The sequence below is a fragment of the Quercus suber genome, unplaced genomic scaffold (assembly GCF_002906115.3).
Source record: "Quercus suber isolate HL8 unplaced genomic scaffold, Cork oak 2.0 scaffold_519, whole genome shotgun sequence".
Lineage (NCBI taxonomy): Eukaryota > Viridiplantae > Streptophyta > Magnoliopsida > Fagales > Fagaceae > Quercus > Quercus suber.
The window spans coordinates 449,294-464,842 of record NW_027069968.1 but is presented as its reverse complement, the minus strand read 5'-3'; the positions used below and the strand labels follow the sequence as shown (position 1 = coordinate 464,842).

At 35.5% G+C, this 15,549-nt stretch overlaps 1 protein-coding gene across 1 annotated transcript; it reads left to right on the top strand.

The window, feature by feature from the left end:
• The first annotated feature begins 1,252 nt into the window (after positions 1-1,252).
• Positions 1,253-2,827, top strand: LOC112015209 (probable leucine-rich repeat receptor-like protein kinase At1g35710). The gene has a single exon (XM_024047583.1). It carries the CDS (start codon positions 1,253-1,255, stop codon positions 2,825-2,827), a length of 1,575 nt encoding a protein of 524 aa, XP_023903351.1.
• The last annotated feature ends 12,722 nt before the right edge of the window (positions 2,828-15,549 follow it).

Sequence of the window (15,549 nt, the reverse complement as noted above, 5' to 3'; positions counted from 1 at the left end):
GACAGAGTTCAAGAAACGACAATTATTCTAATTTTCAGAAATCACTGTCTAATTTTTGAACTAATTAGTAATTACTAATACCGATGGCCTAGCAGTTATTTACATTAGTCTCTCTTTATCAGCTAAATTTTGGAACATTTTTATTCAAACACTAGCTCACTTAGGCAATGGCATTGGCCTAAGGCCCCTAAATGAAAAAAAAAGGATCCCCTCTATGTACTATTAGAATATACTCCTATGTATCTATCTTAAAGTGTAGAAATTTTATTTTACTTAGTCCCCGCAATAAATAAATAAATAATGTTCTCTATTGACAAATGGAATGCACTCTATATATTTAACATTGACAAATTTTTATGAAGCCCTAAAATTTTAATCAATAAAAAAAATTTTAAAAACGATCCTTCTTCAAATGTTTGGCCTCTATTAGTATTAACGCATTTTATTCTATTTGCGACACTCTTAGAGTGCAAATTTCCAATCTCCCAAACCAAAAAAAGAAAAAAAAAAAAAAAAAAAAAAAAAAAAAAAAAAAAAAGAAGAAGAAGAAGAAGAAGGTGAATATAGTCAATAATCTCTCTCTCTCTCTCTCTCTCTCTCTCTCTCTCTCATAGTTCTCTAGACAAAGTCATTACTGAAATTCAACATTATTACTTAAAAAAATTATACAAAAAATTAAATAAATATTAATTTATAAATATTTAAATCCGGTCCTAGTGACTGCCCCATTCCCGTAGACATGTTCCAAAACCATGATTCATGTGTTGGGTAAATCGCCATAAAGGGGAACTGGGGAAGAACCAACTGGCCGTGCATTTGGGGGAAGGACTGACTTGGTCATACATTACTTTAGTGGGGAAGGACTAAATTTCCCTTGTATGGTCTAAGCAATAGTTAGTATTGTTTCTACTCACTTCAACTTATTAGTACGGTATGCATGGAAAAGTAAGCAATAATCATCTGTTAAATGAGGGTTTTGAGTGCAATTTATATCCGTGAATATTTTTAGATCACAGAACGATTTAATTGTCACGTGATCATTTTAGTTGACTTAATGGTCATATGATAAAAGCAGTAAAGCACACCTAGATAATAACCGAGCACGTAAGAAGATTCCTCTAAATATATTTAACCAAAATTTTAGCCAACCAAATATTCCAATCCCTCCTATAAATACCTCTCAATCCATTTGAAATCATTCATCCACTACTCCAACCATAGTGTAAAAGTTCATCCTTCATCCACCGGCATAATGACATCCCTTTCAAACAAACCTCTCTTCAACCAATTCATTTCATCTCTAGTCTTCTTCCTCCTTGTTGTCGTCATCCTTGATTTCGTTTGTTCATCCACTGCTTCTGTTTCCTCTGTAACTTCTCCTTTCGTTCACACTAACAATAAGGTTAAAGTAGCAGAAGAAAGAAAGGAAGCAAAGACTCTTCTAAAATGGAAAACCAACCTTCACAGTAAAAGCCAGTCTTTCTTGTCCTCTTGGGCTGGAAGCAATCCTTGCAATTGGGTTGGAATAAATTGCGACAAGTCTGGAAGCATCACCCATCTAAATCTTTCAAGTCACAGTTTGAAAGGTACACTTCACAATCTAAGCTTTCAATCCTTCCCCAATCTACTCAGTGTTGACCTTTCTTATAACTCACTATTTGGAACCATCCCCACAAATATTGTTCACCTCTCTAAACTCTCGGTTCTAAACCTTTCTTATAATCAATTCACTAGAATAATTCCTTCTGAAATAGGCCAATTGACAAGTCTTCACACCTTTTACCTTGCTGCAAATCATATGAGTGGCCTTATCCCTCCAGAACTAGGAGGATTAACTCCTTTGAGAGAACTTGATTTATCATCAAATAATCTCATAGGTGTCATACCTACTTCTCTTGGAAACTTAGGCAACATAACTACTCTATATCTTTATTGGAACCAACTTTTTGGTTCCATCCCTCAAGAATTAGGAATGATAAGTTCTCTGACTGGCCTTGAGTTATCAAGAAATAATCTCACAAGTACCATCCCTGTTTCTCTTGGAAACATAAGCAACCTAACCACTTTATATCTTCATGCGAACCAACTTTCTGGTTCCATCCCTCAAGAATTAGGAAAGCTAAGTTCTCTAACTGACCTTGAGTTATCGAGAAACAATTTCATAGGTACCATCCCTGCTTCTCTTGGAAACATAAGCAACTTAACCACTCTATATCTTCATGTGAACCAACTTTCTGGTTCCATCCTTCAAGAATTAGGAATGCTAAGTTCTATGACTGACCTTGCGTTATATACAAACAGCCTCACACGTGTCATTCCTGCTTCTCTTGGAAACTTAAGCAACCTAATCACTCTATATCCTTATCAGAATCGACTTTCTGGTTCCATCCCTCAAGAATTAGGAATGCTAAGTTCTTTGACTGGCCTTGATTTATCAAGAAATAGTCTCACTAATACTATCCCTACTTCTCTTGAAAATTTAACTAAACTCACATATTTATATTTGGCCTCAAATAAGTTAAGCGGCCCTCTTGAAATAAACAACCTCACTCAATTAAAGTCATTGCAATTATCATACAACCAATGCACTAGTCGTTTGCCAGAAAATGTGTGTCGTGGTGGATTGCTTGAGAACTTCACTACAAGTGATAATCATTTTATTGGTTCAATACCAAAATCCTTGAAGAACTGCACTAGCATTTTCAGAGTTTGGCTTGAGGGAAATCAACTTACTGGAAATATAGGAGACAATTTTGGAGCATACCCACACTTAGACTACATGGAATTGAGTTATAATAAATTTTCCGGTGAACTTTCAACTAATTAGGGGCAATGTCAAAACTTGAGAAGCTTGAAAATTTCTAACAATGATATTTCAGGTAGAATATCTCCTAAGATTGGAGATGCAAGTCAATTACATTTACTTGGCCTCTCCTCAAATAAGCTATATGGGGAGATTCCAAAGAAATTAGGTAAGCTGACATTTTTGTTTGAACTTTATCTATACAATAACAAATTTTCTGAACAAGTTCCTTACAATTTTGGGATGCTATCAAATCTAGAGCAACTTAATCTCGCCAAAAATAGTCTAAGTGGCCTTATTCCTGACCTAGGGAATTGTAAAAACTTTTTGTCTTGAATTTGAGCAACAATCACTTAAGCAAAAATATCCCACTTGAATTTGGCAATTTGCAATATCTCCAAAATCTTGATCTTAGCAAAAATTTTCTAAGAGGAGAGATACCACAACAACTTGGAGATTTGAAAATGTTAGAAATCTTGAATCTCCCCCATAATGCACTCTCTGGCAATATTCCATCCAATTTTGACCAATTGTTAGGCTTGACCTCCATTGATTTGTCGTACAATCAACTGGAGGGTCCTATTCCAAATTTCAATGCATTTCGTGAGGCACCTATAAAAGTATTTAGAAATAATAATTGCTTGTGTGGCAATGCAATGGGATTGAAAGCTTGCCCTTCTACAATTAGCCACAATCCTCTTGTTACAAAATGGAATAAAGTTATGACATTGATTTTCGTCCTTTTGGGCATTGTCTTACTTATATTTATCATTGTTGTAATCACATTATATATTCGCTCAAGAGCGACAAAGACAGAAATTAAACCAAAAGAAGCAAAACATCAAAATATGTTTGCAGTATGGAGCTATGATGGGAAAATGGTTTATGAAAACATTATTGAAGCAACGAAGAATTTTGACGAAAAATATTGTATTTGAGTAGGCGGTTATGGAATTGTTTATAAAGCTAAACTACCAACAGGTGAAGTTTTTGTTGTGAAGAAACTTCATGCACTCTCTAAAGACAATGTGATCAATCTAAAAGCTTTCACCAATGAGATACGTAGTTTAACTGAAATACGACATTGCAACATTGTGAAACTTCATGGTTTTTGCTCACATCCACCACACTTGCTTTTAGTTTACAAGTTCTTGGATAGTGGGAGCTTGGAAAAGATACTAAACAGTGATGAATTAGCACCGAACTTTAATTGGGTTAAAAGTTGTTAAAGGTGTGGCAAGTGCTCTGTCTTATATGCATAATCACTGCTCACATCCAATAATTCATCGTCACATATCAAGCAAGAATTCTCTATTAGATTCGGAGTATGAACCTCATGTCTATGACTTTGGCACAGCTAGTGTACGGTTTTAGACCCCTTAAACAATCAGATTACGTAGCCTAGATTAATTAGCCAAGTTGTTACTTAGTCAAATTATGCAATTCTAGGTTAAAGCAATCAATTAATCATATCAAGATATAAAGCAGCGGAAAATAAAAGAACACAAGATATGATGACCCAGGAAACCACACGGTAAAAACCTGGGGAGGATTTGACCTAGCTATCCTCAAGGTAAACCTGAATCCACTATGTGAAAGAATTGAAGTTCATACAGAAGGACTACAAGCTCCCCGCTTGACTTCCTAATGCTACCCACCAGTAATGCTACCCACCAGTAGAACTTCCTGACACGACCACGTGCAGGCTCCGAATCCACAGACTCCTTCTTTCTTGGATTCTTCAATCAGCTACAAGCACCCCCGCTTGATTATCTTTAAGCTTCAATGGTAGCAACCAAGTTGATCATCAAGATGTAGATAAGATCTTCAACTTGAAAACCCTAAGTTTTGTGTAAAGGAAAACTCCTCAAAGATCTCACAAGAGATTTACACAAAACAGCAATGTATGAGCAACAATACAATTGGAGCAACCTTCAAAAACGTGGCTAGGGTTTTGTTTATATACCTAGGGTAAAAACATAAAACCCAAAACGTTTAATGAAGTAGGGCTGAGTTGGAAATTCTGCAGAAAATTCAACCTGTGCGATTTTCGATCGATCGAGTCTATTCTTCGATCGATCGAGCCAGGCCGAAAGTCCAAAGTACTTCTGTAGCCACTCGATTCCAACTTTACAATAATAAACCGACTTTGAGCAAGCCTAGACAAGACTAAATACATTGTTTTGATCATGGTTTGCCAACATTACAAATTATAGTTCTAAATACATAAAATCCTAAGACCTTAAAACCTAACAGCTAGGATTATGAGTTCTGACACATCTTATTGAACTTCATTCGTTGGCACCTTTGGATACACTGCTCCAAGTATGTTACTTAAGCATATTGTTAGGGACATTACATTTTTTCACAATCTTATGATTGAATTAACATAAATTTTTACATGGACTTACTAACTCCACTTTTATTAACAACAATCACATCATCTATATCCGCATTGTGACTATTGTTGTGTCTTTTGACTTATTAATGTTATTTCAATTGGCATTATTTGTCTTTTAAGATTGGAAAATGTTTACCTTTAAAATGGTTTTGAGGAAACTTCCTCCAACTAGCTATGTGGCTATTAAAGAGGCCATTTGCGTGTACTTTTAGTCATATGACTTTTTATATGAGTTATGTGACTTATTTAAATAATACATTTGAATAGTTTTATAAATCACAACTTAATGAATTGGAGGAAATTCCTCCAAACTTTGTCCTTTAAAATTTGTTTAACAACATAATGTTATGTACGGTTGTCACTATTTGTGCTAGTAGGTTTGATTAATAATTATAGTACTCTATTGAATTAGGAATGAAAAAAGATATTTTCAATATCAATCATCTTGATTGGCATTAAAAAATAAAAATACAAGTTTGGAGGTCACAACCTTGATAATTTATACGGTCACCTCCTTTATTTGGGGTCATAATTGTTAGGTTCTAAGGATTTAGGAATTTATGTATTTAGAACTCTAATTTGTAATATTGGCAAACCATGATTAAAACAATATGTTTAGTCTTGTTTAAACTTGCTCAAAGTTGATTAATTATTATAAAGTTGGAATCGAGAGACTGCAGATGCATTGAGGCATTTCGGTCTGGCTCGATCGATCGAAGAATAGACTCGATCGATCGAAAGTCGACCAAATTGCGTTTTCTGCAATTTTTCCAACTCAGCCCTAACTCATTAAATGTTTAGGATTTTATGTTTTTGCCCTAGGTATATAAGGCAAAACCCTAGCCACGTTTTTAGAGTTGTTCCAGTTACATTGTTACTCATACATTGCTGTTTTGTGTAAATCTCTTGTGAGATCTAGAGGAGCTTTCCTTTACACAAAGTTTAGGGTTTTCAAGATAGAGATTACTTCAACATCTTGATGATCAACTCGGTTGCTACCATTGAAACTTAAAGAATATCAAGCGTGGATGCTTGTAGCTGATTGAAGAATTCAAGAAAGAAGGAGTCCGTGGATTCAGAGCTTGCACGGGATCATGTCAGTAACTTCTACTGGTAGGTAGCATTAGGAAGTCGAGCGGGGAGCTTGTAAGTCCTTTTGTATGAACTTCGATTCTTTCATAGTGGATTCAGATTTGCCTTGAGGATCGGTGGGTAAAATCCTCCCCAGGTTTTTATCGTATGGTTTTCTGGGTGATCATATCATTGTGTTATTTCTATTTCCGTTGCTTTATATTTTTGATATGATTGTATTTTTGTGATAACCTAGAATTGCATAATTTGACTAAGTTAATCACTTGGCTAATTAACTAGGTTAATCTAGTTGGTTTAAGGGGTCTAAATTTCTAACAAGTGGCATCAGAGCCAAGATCATATGTTCGAGTCGTTGGAGCCACATTGTGAGGGAGGGATAGTGAGGGATTTCACAATTCGCTCCAATACCAATGGGCTTGGTTTGCGATCGAATGCTATAAAAGATTTAACTGAAGACTTTAGACCCAAAGTGACTGCCATTACTGAAAGCAAGGATGTGGACTCCATCCCTGTTGATGAGCTTGTAGCATCTCTTTAGTCCTATGAGTCTGACCTACCCAAAACAGGCAAATCCAAATCAATGGCTCTTAAGTCTGTTGATGATGTTGATGTTGGTAGATTTGATGATGAGTTTTCTGCTACAGAGATAGCTTACCTTGCCAAGAATTTTAGAAACTTTCTGAGAAATACAAATAAAAGGGTAAGAGGTAAAAACACTGCTGAACCTAGAAACTTTAGGAAGAATGATCCCACTAAGGTTAATAACTTTGAAAAACCTAGAGAAAAAGTAAGTCAATCTTCAAACAATTCTTTGGGTGCTCAGTGTTTTGGTTGTCAAGGGTATGATCATGTTAAATCTAAATGCCCTACATTCTTAAGAAATAAGGGTAAAGCTATGGCTGTAACCCTTAGTGATAATGAGATTTCTGATGATGAGTCTGAATGTGACGAGGATGGAAACTTCATTGCTTTCACTGCTACTGCTGTAGTCAAATGAAAGCATATCTGTTGAGGAGAACCCTTCTGATGGGGAACTCTCTGAGGATGCCGATCTTCAAGAGGCCTATAATAAACTTTGCAAAGTTGCTGCAAAGGATGCTATCAATGTTGAACTTGGCCTGAAGAAAATTGATTCTCTTGAGCTTGAAAAGAAAAATTTGCTTGTTAAATTATTTTATGCTAATGATCTTTTGAACCATGTGAAATCTGAGAACATGCTTTTACTTGATAAAGTTAAAACTTCGGAATATGATTTATCTGTTGCTAGATCTGCTAGTTCTAAACTTGATCACATGCTGAATGTTCAAAAGTATCCTTCTGATAAATCTGGGTTAGGATATGTTGAAAGCATCTCTGTGTCTACTCCTCATTCCACGAACTTTGTTCCTTCATCTTCTTCTGAACCTTCTGTGAGTGAGGTTGTGAGTGAAACTATCAAATCACCTGTGAGTGAGGTAGTCAAACCTATAGAAGTTTCACCTCTTAGGAAGATTAGGGTTGATCTGAGAGAGACTAAACCTAAGGATTCTACCCTTTCTAAGGACAAGATGCATGGTAAACCTGCTTGGGTTTGTCATTATTGTGGAAAGTCTAGACACATACGTCCTAACTGTTACAAGCTTCAAGCTGCTAAGAGAGCAAACAAACCAAAAGTGTTTGTACCTCAAGCACAAGATCCTATGACACTTATTGGTGAATTGGTAAAGGCTTTGAACCTTTATTCCAATCCTGGAGTTGGAAATCACTTGAATGTGAATAGGAACTCCAATACTCGTGGTGCATCTAAAAGGTTTTGGATGCAAAAGACTCGACCTAATTGAGTCTTTCTGACATGGTCCTTGTACTTCATTGCTCATTCCTTTGTGACCATTGTTCTTTGGTTTTTTGTGTTTCTTTTGTTTTTGTTTCTAGGATTTGCATTACATTACATTCATGCATTTCATTCTAGGATTTATTTGTTTTCTTTTTTGAAATAAAAAAAAAAAAAAAGAAAAAAAAAAAAGAAGAAGAGAAAAGCAAATTGTGTTTGGCACTATTTTTTCTTGGTCTTTGAAAATAAGGTTAGTCAATTTATTTACACAGAACATGTCTTACATACCTTGTTTAGCTTTGATGAGCTTATTTATTACACTTGACTAGTTGAAGCTTTGTAGTGCATGTTGTGTGGAAAAGATGTTTATGGTGTTTATCACTTTGTCTTAATCTTGAAGTCACATGTTATTTGACTGTCAGATTTGATTCTTTTGAGAAAGGCATAAATAACCATCTCACCACTGTTCACTAGCCAATCATGAACACCTTAGTGCATATCATAAGATTTTGTGCTCGAGAAAATGTAGCACATGCACAAAAAGAACATAAGGTGTAGCCTCTTTAATTGCTTAATGCTTAAAATTGGTGTGTACTATTAGACTTGATGCCAATTCACATAATTAAAACTGGTGTGTATTATTAGGCTTGATGCCAAATTTCACCAAATAATGGGGCAAAATTCAAGAAACTTACATGATTGCAAGCTTTTGTTCTAGGAGATGTGGGAATTATATGATGTAACTCTTTAGGTGATAGTCTCTTTTAAATTCTATGTGATGAATTTTGTAGAATTTGTGATTGATTGCTATTCACATATCACCTCACATGTATCTCAAGTTTTTGCTAGTTGCACACACTACACAAGTTACTCTTTGCTAAACTTTGTACATGTTATTGGGTGTGTTTTTGGTCTGACCAACCAAGTTTGAAAATACTTTGAGAATTATGCAAAACATTTTTTTTGCTTGAGAATTTAAAAAGAGAATGGCTAAAATTTTCTTTGGAGAAACTGGGATTAAAAATTGGGGTTTTTTTGAAAAAGCATTCCATCTCATACTCATGCATTTTGTTTCAGTTGTTTAATGCTTTGAGGAGTTGTTTTCAAAATATGGTTTGTGATTTTCAAAACTGTGATTTTTCTCAAAAACTTTTGTGAGCCTCTGCCCAGTTCGATCGATCCATTCTGATTTTCAATCGATCAAAAAAGTGCTTTAATTTGTTTAAAAATGACTGTTTGATTCGATCGATCGAATGTAATTTTCAATCAATCGAGGTTCGTGAATTAGGTTTTTTAAAACAGTGTTCTTAATTGATTCAAACACTTTTTCAAAAAGTTTTTTTCAAACTTTTCTTTCTCTCTCCGACTTGGCAAGACTCTACAGCGATGTTTTGTCATTTTCCTCTAAAATTTTTGCAAAGAATCTCTTTCCTCAAGCCGGTAAGACTGTTTTGCCCTTCCTTTTGAGTTTATTTACATATTTTCATGCATTTTTCATGCATTTTTCCTTAAATTTTCAGACCTTTTTCTTTTTGGGATTTTTGTTGATTCAAGCCTAATTTTGTGTAATTGATCAATGGGTTTTTGTGGGGACATGCTATAAACATGATCTTGATAGTTTAATTTGATCAATTTTGGGTTTTGTGAGAAATTGAAAATTCTAGGCCTTGTAATTGATCCGAATTGGGGATTTCTGTTCAATTGGGTTTAATTGATGAAATTGGCTTGTTGTTTTGATGAAATTGGTTATTCTAATATGTTTTCAATAATGTGTGATGATCAATTCATCAATTTGTTTCAAAATTTTCAAGTGGTTTTTCAAATTTTTTAGGGTTTTTGTTAGAAACTCTATGTCCGAGCCAATTTTGTGAAATTGAACCTAATTGGAACTGTGTTTACTACATTAGTTCATGCATCACAACATTTTTATTGTTCATGCATCATATAGATTTTTGCTCTATATTTTTTTGGAGCTAACTTGCAGTCTGCCATTGGTTTTGTTTTCTTCGGTTCTTTTGGTTTTCTCTTTGTGTCTCTGTCCTTTCCTTAGCATCATGCCTAGGAAGACTAGAGCCCGTAGCACTATTTCCTCATCTTCTCCATCACCTCCTTCTTTTGACCGAGAGAAGTTTTCGAGTGAGAAAAACCAAGATATTTTTGAAAAGCTAAACCTCAGGAGAAAGATTTGGGCTGAGCGTTCTGTTCTCTTAGATGAACTTGATCCTGCCATTAGGGCAAACTTTGAGCGTCGGGGCTAGTTACCCTTGGTGGATATTTCTGATCCTCCTCCACCTTCTACCTTGATTAGAGAGTTCTTTTCAAATATCTCTATCCGCATCTATGATTTCAACACTTTGGTAAAGAGTTGGATACGAGGCATAGAGTACACCATTACTCCCAAGGTAATGGCTGATGCTCTAGGGGTACCTTTGGTCCAGAATCCTGTCTATCCTTATAATGAGTCTCCCGAGTTGAGTGATGTCTTGTCTTACATCACTGGGACTTCTATCCATTGGGGTTCTGATCCTAGGATCACCTCTGCTGAGCTTTCTAGGGTGCACTATCTGTTCTTTAGGATAGCCTGTCATTCTATCTGGCCCATATCTCATGTTTACACCATTCCTCTCGAAAGGTGTGTATTTTTGTACGCTCTGGTTACTGATGCTCCTATCAGTTTTCCTCATCTATTTCTTCATTCTTTGAACGATGTTTATAGGAGTTCATCTTCTGCTCATGCTCTTGTTCATCCTATTTTTATTCATAGGATTTTGCTTTATCTTAATCTTAGTGGTTTCCCTTCCTCTGAGCTCGTTCATGTGATTGCTCCCATAGGTGCATCTTTTCTTAGACAGAGGGCCGCTCATCTTAGAGCTGGTTCTAAACACCTTAGGTTTGAGCCTTCTAGTAGCGTACCTCCTTCTTCTTCTTCTACAGGTCCTGCTGGTGAGGATGTTCCTGATCCTGATGCTGTTGTTGCTGCTGATGTTCCTCCACCTCCTTCAGCCGACTTTGATATTCGTCGTACCTTGGAGACAGTCATGACCGTTCAGGCGGCTCATGGTCAGATTTTGGTGGACTTGCTTGATGAGATTCGTGCTCTACGAGTTGACTTTGCGCATCTTCATTCACCCTCACCACCTCCTTTTGATGATGACTTGTTATTGCCCTTTGGCATTTCGTCACAAAAAGGGGGAGTAGAGTTTTTGACTTGTAGAGGAGTTTTTGTAGTTAGGGGGGAGACTTTTTTGTTGTTTGAGGAGCTTGTGGAGTTTTTAGATTGTATCTAGGTGCTTCACTTTGTATATCGTTTTTGGGAATATTCATGTTAGAGGGAGTAACTCTGATTGATATACTTGATATATACTTGATTCTTGTTACTTTGTGATTCACTGCTTATTGATTTATATTTATGAGTTGTTCATTAATATATGTCTTTATTTTGTGTTGTGTGAATTTTACAAGAATGTTATACCTGTTGTTTTACTCTTTTTTGTCACACATGCATTTATGCGTTTGTTGATTGTTTCAGGAATATATAAGTTGATTCAATTAAGCTGCTGTCTACACTTGCAACTGATGGATAGTAGTTAGAATTGAATTTGAGTTTATGAGCATTATTTTTGTAAAAGGCTTTTTACTTGTAAACTTTGAGTTTTTAATTTGTGTTTTGTCATGGATTGCCAAAGGGGGAGTTTGTTAGGTTCTAAGGGTTTAGGAATTTATGTACTTAGAACTCTAATTTGTAATATTGGCAAACCATGATCAAAACAATATGTTTAGTCCTATTTAAAATTGCTCAAAGTTGATTAATTATTGTAAAGTTTGAATCGAGAGACAGCAGATGCATTGGGGCATTTCGGTCTGGCTCGATCAATTGAAGAATAGACTTGATCAATCGAAAGTCGACCAGATTGCGTTTTCTGCAGTTTTTCGAACTCAGCCCTAACTCATTAAACGTTTAGGGTTTTATGTTTTTGCCATAGGTATATAAGGCAAAACCCTAGCCACGTTTTTAGAGTTGCTCCAGTTGCATTGTTGCTCATACATTGCTGTTTTGTGTAAATCTCTTGTGAGATCTAGAGGTGCTTTCCTTTACATAAAGCTTAGGGTTTTCAAGATAGAGATTACTTCAACATCTTGATGATCAACTCGGTTGCTACCATTGAAGCTTAAAGAATATCAAGCGTGGGTGCTTATAGCTGATTGAAGAATTCAAGAAAGAAGGAGTTCGTGAATTCGGAGCTTGCACAGGATCGTGTCAGTAAGTTCTACTGGTAGGTAGCATTAGGAAGTCGAGCGGGGAGCTTGTAAGTCCTTTTGTATGAACTTCGATTCTTTCATAGTGAATTTAGGTTTTCCTTGAGGATCGGTGGGTAAAATCCTCCCCAGGTTTTTACCGTGTGGTTTCTTGAGTGATCATATCATTGTGTTATTTCTATTTCCGCTGCTTTATATTTTTGATATGATTGTATGTTTGTGATAACCTAGAATTGCATAATTTGACTAAGTTAATCACTTGGCTAATTAACTAGGTTAATCTGGTTGATTTAAGGGGTCTAAATTTCTAACAATAATCACTATTACAATAAAAAAAAAAATGTTCTTTTTAATTTCAATTGTTGAGATTTTAATTTTTTTACATAGTAATTGTGCATAAGTACATCCAACTAATTAATTTGTACTTATTGAAGAATCACATTTTACAGAGTGAGCCTTATTTTCCAACTGGTCAATTCTTTCAAACTAGATTTAATTATTTGGTGAATAGTTTAAATCAAAATTTGATTGCCCTACCTGTAATACTCCTGGGTTCAAGGAAATTTTTTTAAGATGACATAATACATAGGTAGCCCCACCCCTTCTCTCTCTAAGAAAAGAATTCCCTTTTTCTTATTTGACCTTCAAATTTTATCAGGATTCAATTCCTTTAGTTGCCCCCTCCGCCTAATTCCAAAGGAATTTACCAAATGAATAAATTGTTATTACAAACATGCTTCTACAAAGTGAAAGAATAGTAAAACTCTTATCTTTTACTTTCAGAACATGCTTACACAATGGAAGTAAGTGAAAATTATGACGTTTATAGCTTTGCAGTAGTCACATTAAAAGTAATTATGGGAAGGCATCCGAGTGATTTGATCTCATCATTTCTATCAACCTCATTTGCATCATTGGCCTATGATGTGCTATTAGAAGATGTATTGGATCAACGGCTTGCGCTGCCTACTGGGCAAGTTGCGGACAAGGTGGTTTTAGTGGCAAAGATAGCATTGGCATGCTTGCACACCAGTCCACATTCTCGTCCGACCATGCAACAAGTTTATCCAAAGCTATCAACTTGGAAATCCCCGTTCATAAAGCCTTTGTACATGATCACATTAAGAGAGCTCGTTGGTCTCGAAAATTGGAAGTAAGCTATCTTGTTTGCGTACATTCGATCCTCGTGTATAGTTTTAAATAATTATAAAGCTAAAACTTAAATAATAAAATAATAAAATAAATAAACCTACAGTTTGCATGATTGTTCATTTCCTCTGTAGTTGTTGGCTTTGAGCTTGAATCTCTACTCTACTGTGGTGCCCAACGCCAATCTAGTACTGCAAGAACACCATCTTCAACCTGTCCAAGCCTCCATCTCTAGACCTCTCCACTCTACTGTGGTGCCCAACGCCAATCTAGTACTGCAAGAACACCATCTTCAACCTGTCCAAGCCTCCATCTCTAGACCTATCCAAGCGCAACTAAGTGCTTCAAGCTTAAGGGAAGATTAGTTCTTTCTTGCCTTCTTCTGCTTTACATTTTCGGTCAAAAGCTCTTAAGGTGTGGGAAACCAAACTGGTCAAGGTCAATCAGAACATTGTCTTCGAACTTATTCTGGTGTGTTCAGTTGGCTCCTTCTATTTTATTTATACTTCTTATTGATTTTTTTTTTTTTTTTTTGGGAGATTATTTCTATGTGAGATGTCGAGAAATTAGAGGGTGAGAAGGGGAAATAATGGAGGCTTACTTTTTGCTTATTATATCAACATGAAGTCATCCCAATTTTGTGAAAAGATTCGTATTGGATTGTACTATATATTCTCCTAGATTTACCTAGTGTGTAAAAAAAAATTAAGATTTTAGCAATTGCTCTTTTCACTGTTTTGAAGGTAGAAATTTATTACTTCTGTTGATACTAGTCATGAGATTGTAGCTAGAAATTTATTATAGGTTTGGTTGTTGTATTTATGTATTGGCCTTTTGGAGCTATTCGTTAATAGGATTGTTAGTTTTATTGGTTTTGGACATATGGTTTCTGTCTCATTGCATCAAGAAGCATTCATGGTAAATTGTTTTTTTTTTTTTTTTTTTTTTAAAAAAAAAAAAAAAAAAAAAAAAAAAAAAAAAAAAAAAAAAAAAAAATCAGTTTAAAAGTTACAAACCCAGATAGCAAGGGAAAACAAAAAGAAACCCATAAATCCATTAACCCCAGAAAATTTGAATCCACCGCTCTCCACTGCTTCGATCTTAGCTGATCTAGACAATCAGGTTGCTTTGCAACTTAGCCAATCTCACAATTTCATTGTTCTTGTTTCTTTGTTTTTCTTCCCGGTTTGGGGTTTTGGGCGGTCCAAAAACGACGTCGGAGCAATCGAGGCCTTTTGTGGAGCTTGGGTGCTCATGGAAAAAGCAGCAAATGCTGAAATGCGAAACCTAAGGCATGGCTCGGTGATATTGTAGTTAGGGAAACTCAATTGAATAGTTGATGAAGAAGAAGAAGATCCGGTGAAAGTGAGTGAGTTGCGGTGGCGAATAGGTGAAGTGAGAGGCACAAAAATTGTGGCGGCTATGGCCATGGATTTGACTAGTACAGTACCAACTACTCTTACTATTTTTCAAGTTCTCTCTCAAGGTAAAGCGACGCTGCTTGTCGTTATTTGCGAGAGATTGCTTATAGTGTCGTTAACATTAGTATTGTTTGTTCAATGAGTTAGCTATGGAGTTAGATTTACTAGGTTGCTAGGGGTTTTTTTAGCAATTTTTTTTTTTTTACTTGCAAATCTGGGTTTTTTTTTTTTTTTTTGTTTAGAGAACCCAGCAAAAGAGAAGGGGTTAGAGTTTTAGAGAGAGAAAGCCTAGGGTAAAGATAGAATCTAGCAAACTGGTGGATACCATTTATTCTTCATTTTTGTATTTTATTTTGTGATTGTTTTATGAAGAATTAAGTAGTCAATTTTTGGATTTAACAATGAAAGGCTAGCGAATCTGTGGGTGTATGTTCACATGGATTTGTGGCTTTGTTTGTGACTGTAGGTTTATTGGTTTTCTTGTTATTGTAAAAATTTGTTTGGCAATTGCAATGGGCATTGGGTAAGAACGTTAAATGCACATTTTGGGTTTTTTATTTTTATTTTTATGTGAACATTTCTGGGTTTTGATTGTGAAGAAGAAGAAGAATGAGAG